The sequence below is a fragment of the Musca vetustissima genome, unplaced genomic scaffold (genome assembly GCF_032173495.1).
Source record: "Musca vetustissima isolate MV318-11 ecotype Yass unplaced genomic scaffold, APGP_CSIRO_Mvet_v1 utg51637, whole genome shotgun sequence".
Taxonomy (NCBI): domain Eukaryota; kingdom Metazoa; phylum Arthropoda; class Insecta; order Diptera; family Muscidae; genus Musca; species Musca vetustissima.
This window is the reverse complement of record NW_026885053.1, coordinates 54,032-60,031: the sequence shown is the minus strand read 5'-3', so window position 1 is coordinate 60,031 and position 6,000 is coordinate 54,032. Positions and strand designations below refer to the sequence as shown.

General features: G+C 32.3%; 1 protein-coding gene across 1 annotated transcript; it reads right to left on the bottom strand.

Annotated features, from left to right (window-relative positions):
* Nucleotides 1–285: 285 nt before the first annotated feature.
* LOC133332139 (asparagine synthetase domain-containing protein CG17486-like) lies at nucleotides 286–2,638 on the bottom strand. The gene is made up of 6 exons (XM_061540518.1): nucleotides 2,630–2,638; nucleotides 1,782–2,185; nucleotides 1,487–1,700; nucleotides 1,029–1,435; nucleotides 784–967; nucleotides 286–714 (listed from the first exon to the last, which is right to left on the bottom strand). The coding sequence occupies exons 1-6, from the start codon at nucleotides 2,636–2,638 to the stop codon at nucleotides 286–288; spliced, it is 1,647 nt and encodes a 548-aa protein (XP_061396502.1).
* Nucleotides 2,639–6,000: the final 3,362 nt, after the last annotated feature.

Below are 6,000 nucleotides of genomic sequence, written 5' to 3'. Positions count from 1 at the left end.
ATTTATTTAAATTAATCTCCCAGTATAACTTTCATTATTTGTCATGTCTTTGACATCGATCAATGCGGGGTTTCCTATCACGCAAAAAATTGATCAACAGGACATCAGTGGTGACTAATTTTACACACAAAAAATAATCATATCATAAATAATAGTTTCCCACAGAAACTTATTTATTTATTCCATTCAACAATACAAGTATTTACAATGACATAATGTCCCGATAATCTAATTAATATTATTAAAAAATTAATTTTTTATTTGTTACCAATAAATTTTATTATTTCATAAATATTTTGAACGATCATTTGCTTTATCCCTCTTGTTTGCAATCTTTGAACCAAATTGGATTGCCCTTTTTTTCAGAAATGCCACATCTTTTAAGCCAAGTCTATATCCAAATAATCGCAAAAATAATTTATCACCTATACCATCCTCATACAAAAAACAGCATCTTTGATTTGGTTTCAAGCTTCGAACAAATTTTACAACATTTTCTTCTATAAAAGGGGCTCTCGGTGTTCTACCACTGTCAGATATTACCCTATCGTCTCTGGCCAAGTTGCGTGTCGGTATCCTAAGCCAATCCTTTTCTAATTCATTTAGGAGACATTTTTCTTTTTCATCTTGCGAACCAATACAGCGATTAAAAGCATTTTTGTGTCTAATATAACCTCCAAATAATTCATCAGCACCACTTCCAACTAATACAACCTTTAAGAAAAAAAAAAATATATCGTTAAATTTACACAACTTTATACTAATATTTTAAGATATACTCACTTTTGCAGTGGATTCATAATTCTTTCCAAACAATAATCCTTGTCCTTGTGACGCAAACCAAAACGCACATCCAATTGATTCGTCCAACACCGTGTTAAGTGGGTATATTAAATGTTTTATCCTGTTGGAAAGATAGGTGTGCAAACTTTTCCGAGTTACATTTACTTCAATAAAGTTCCAGGTTCTATCAAAATAAGGAAAAGTTAATGTGACTGTCAATACATTAAATATTCGAAAAACGATACCTGTGAGGACATAATCTCTTCAATGATTCCAGGGAGCTTATAGCAGACTGTCTATCGGGTACATTCCAATTTTCGTTCTGAGAGTTTAATGCTTCAAAAGAGACATTGATAAGATCAATGGCGTCCTTTCTGTTAGCAAATTTATCCGCTAGAATTGCTAAAATCGAACAATCTATTCCTCCTGAAAATAGTACGGCGATTTTGGAATGATTGCAGTTCAAATAACGTGGATAGCATTTTGCACAAGACGGTGTTGTTTTTGACACTCGTTTTTCTACAGAGTACTCTAGAAGTTGGGAAAACTTGTCTAAAGCTGCTAGCACTTCACAGTGTTCCAACAGTCTATTATATTTATCTGCATCGCTTGATTTATTTTCTATATACAGGTCGTAAAAATTAAAGTAAAACTGAACACAGTATGTTTACGTTAATATATTTAAATTTATTTATTTATTTACCTCCTGATTGTTGGTGCAGATCTGTAACCAAGATGGGTTGATAGGATACTCAATATTAATTGTTAAGCCAATCGTAGACTCAAATGCTTCGCTTTGCAATTTCCAATTCTCATCCGGTTGCTGCCATGGAAATACAATACAACTATTACGTTCGTCCTTATGCATTTTATAGATTCCGAGAGGTGGCAATTCGATTGTTACAACATTAATTTCGTTTTGTCCACCTAAATGAAAATAGTACTTCTATCAAAAATCCTCATACATGCCATAAATTTTCTTTTACATGCCTTGCGACAAATATGATGTACTGAGAATTCGTAAATGATCCTTGTTGTTTTCAATTAATAACGAGTTCCGACCCAAGCTGTCACGTCCAAAATATAAATATCCATTTTGTTTATCAAAAAACATGAAACTATATGGACCTTCAATGTTTCGAATGCAATTTATGAACTCATGTTCATCTTTAGCTGCAGAAAATTTGTTGAAAATCCACTGGGTGTCTGATATCTCACAGTCGTTATCGTGCAAATTGAAAATATCACCATTAAAAATAAGTACATTTGAATCAGTTTCAATTGGCTGTGCACAAATTTCAGCACCCTGATGGTGCAGCACAAAACCTCCAAATGCAATGCCATCGATGTTAATAACTAATTTTGAATTTGGTCCGCGGTTTTGAAGAATATCCAGCAAGTCCTTTAAATTTTGTATTTAAAATAAAATATTTGCTATGTCATAGGTAATTAATTGAAATTGCAACATACTTTATCCAAACATTCATGGCTTCCTTTTGAAAAGCAACAATATATTCCACACATCTTTAAATAAACTGATTTCAAAAGAATAGATAGAAAACTATTTTGGAAAAGTCGAATTTAATGATTATATGATTTTCATGAGGAAGTCCATACTTCTTGAGATATGAGTTCCGGCATTCATATGGCAAGATCCCATAAATAAAATAATTATGAGCATATGAATTAGGAAATTCAAAGACCCCGATCTCTGGAAAAATGGGCTTCCCCCATAAGTGATATATATTCATGATATGAAAGACGAGCCCTAAACTTAAGTCTTTTTTTCTCGAGGAAGAAACAATTCCGAGTTAGGGTCCGGTCGCGGATCGTTTAAATTTTTTACCATAGGCATTCTTTGAGTCTTTGATAGCAATGGTATAAGTTATTTCTTGCGGAAATAAGTAGTTTCGGCGATATCGGTCTATAAAGTTCAATTCGTACCCTTGTAAAGCGTTTGGAGTCCTGATTACAAAACGGTAATATTCTTATCGAAGAAGTCCATACTTCCTGGAGTATGGGTATTAATTAAAAAGTGGTTGAAATGCAACTTGTATGAATATAATTATGTTATAATTTCCATTAAATTAGAATAGCATTTGTGGGTGGGATTAAGGACTCCTATGAGCAGTTTCCAAATTCGATAAAGCGATAAACAAAATTTCGGAACAGATGAACCAATATACAATATAGTGCAAAAAATGCACTCGAGATGATGAAAGTTTTAAAATGCGCAAATCCTTAAAGTACCGACTACTGGTACACATACCATATTTCTCTGTAATAAATGCCCCAAATACTAGATATAAAAGAAAATTCAAAACGATCCACCACCGGACCTTAAATTAGACTTTAGCCAAATTGTGGAGTACTTTGGATACTTTCCCAGTAGTTTGATTTCAAAAGTAACACTTTTCTTGGGCTACTTCCCGAGAACCTGGTTACGCCTCTTCCTTTCATTTTCTTTAGTCGTTCCATACGCTGAATTCTCAAATACTCTGAAGCACATCTACTTTGGCTTATGTTGAGTTTATTGGCCTAACTTCGATTTTTCCAAAATTTACCACAGGTAGATTTCGTCTCTCTGATGACTATATGACTTTCGTGGGGAAGTCCATACTTCCCGTGATATGGATCTCTGAAGTTACAAAATTCATAAGTTCCTAACTTCGTCAAAAAAATCCGAAATGAGCCCCTAAAATCAATTTACTTCGATATTTTACTTTAACCCATGCATCTGGACTATAACTGATTTGCAAATAACTGGCTATAAAACGTATTAACATGCCGGAAGGAAATGGATCGCAAACCATACGACAATATTCTATAGACGACTCTACCGACAAAGTTCATAAACTCTTACTAAATTGTAAATTTTTTTGTAAAGCGCCCGGCAGCTGTGCTAAATTTTCTAAATATTAAAAATATTAAATATTAACTACGATCCAATACGAATCAAAAAACAAAAAAAAAAACATTCAGTTTTATGGGTTCAGGAACGGTTTTCGAGTAAAAAGTTGCAAAACGTGTAAAATTAGTAGATTCTTTTAGGTTCTGGAACGGAACTAAAATAAAAACGACGACTGAAAAAATTGAAAAACGTTCCACCTGCTAACGAATGGGAGGAGAAGACAAAATGGCAAAAGACAAAAGATGAACTCAAAATGGTATAACCGAAAGTTTACGAATGAGGTGGGATAGAGACTAAATGGAAACCGTGTTGTTTACGAATGAGGTTTAGGCAAATTATGATTTGGGATAACTAAATCGACTTTTGACTAATCGATTAATCGGCATTTTTATTGAATAGCATCATGATGCAGAGTTGCAGAGTTGCCAACCATGTGAAATTTTATATGGAACAATTGGACAGAAGGTCGAGACAAAAACAAAGGTTTTTGTTGTGATACATCACCATATTATTGCATCATGGGACTACCTATTCATTGTGCCATGGTACAGTACTTTTCGCTTATAGTCCATTACGCTTAAAGGCCAAAAACGGATGTAAGCGAAAACAGTACTATTTACTGACAAGTTGAGCCGTCCGTCGCGTTATATGTTATCGAAATTACAACAACCACAAGGAAACGATAACTAAAACGCTCGAAATTGATGTGCGCTGCGCTTCGGAGTTAAATATATTTTAACTTTTTGCGTGCGTTAACGCGATAACAAAAACCGCTCAACGCGAACATTCTGTTTAGCCCTTTAGTCTACTTCATCTATAGTCCATTTTCGCTTAAAGGCCACATATTCTGTGCATGGAAAAGTAATATTGCATTGTAAAAAATTTCATATAGTCCAACCTGTTTTTTTATATATTTTAAATTTTCATAGCATTTAGATTTCTGGAAACATTAACAAATGTAAAAAAATTCTAAATTTATAGAAGTTGCAAAAATGGATAGACGTGTTTTATTACTATGAAGAAAATGGAATGAAATGTAAACAACTGTTGAAGTTTTTAATTGCATCTAACCTATTTATTGTACCATGCTTTATAAGAAATTTTAGATTTCGTTCAAATTATAAGTCATGATTTAGATTAGGCGAGTTTACTTGCGGCAAGTCTTTGTTTGTAGGAGAGAGGGGCAAGGGGAATAGAAATGAAAAAAAATGCTTGTACCGACAATTTTCTGGCAATTCGTTTTGTGTATTTCGTATTTGTTGACATTTTATATATACATATATTTAAATGTGAAAAAATCAACAAATAGAAAAATATTTTAGAAATCGAATTGCCTTGTATAGACGCATGAAGCAAGTTCAAAATAGAACGACAAGAATTGCCGCAAGTAAATTCGCCTAGTCTAAATCAAGACTAAATTGAACAAAACTCATTTTTTGAAAAAATACAATCGTTTGTTGTAAATTCCATAAAATAGAAGCAAAATAAGATTAAGGAATTCTTTTAAAAATCGTGAAAAATTCGCATTTCACATATGATTTAAACATCCACAGATTTAAAATCTTTTTATTTTTTTTTTCATTACAATAAGCTTTAAATCATTTGAATTAAAATAAATAATAAATATCATAAATTTACTTATTATTTATTTTAATGAACATTAATTTTAGTTAAAAAAGTACATACGTTAGTTCCGTTCCAGAACCTAAAAGATTCTACTCATTTTACATGTTTTGCAACTTTTTACTCGAAAACCGTTCCTCAACCCACAAAACTGGTAAAAAATTGACTCAAATTTAAGAGAGCAGAAAACAAAATGGCGTTCTCTTTGTAAAATTTTTACTCGAGAAATTTGGCCGAGTAAAAATGGTAAATGATTGGCTGTTATCATGGTATAATAATAGAAGGTAACAGCAAGTGTTGTTGTACAAAAAACGATACAACAACCACATGGAAATTTGTTTTTGTAAGTTCTACTAGTGTCAACTCATTTGACAGAAAAATGTAAACAAATAAACAAATTATCATCAAATTATTTTTATTTTGAAAATGAAATATTTTCGAATCCTCAAAATAAAAATTGAAAAACATGAATGAAAATCTATCAAATTTATATTTCTATCGCTTCCACATCTTTCCTATAATTGAGCCATTGCCATATATATGTGTAACACATATGAAAATGCTGGGAATAGCGAGTTATTTCTTGAAGAAAGATGTGCTTCCTCAAACTTTCCCAGCAGGCAGATTGAGTAAATTGAATACGGGAGCACATTTAATAATGAACAATTTCAAATTGTATCCGT

Coding starts and splice junctions, on each gene's coding strand:
- LOC133332139 (XM_061540518.1), bottom strand. Junction 1,436..1,486: donor TCTGCACCAACAATCAGGAG/GTAAATAAATAA, acceptor TACTGTGTTCAG/TTTTACTTTAATTTTTACGA. Junction 715..783: donor ATTATGAATCCACTGCAAAA/GTGAGTATATCT, acceptor TTTTTCTTAAAG/GTTGTATTAGTTGGAAGTGG.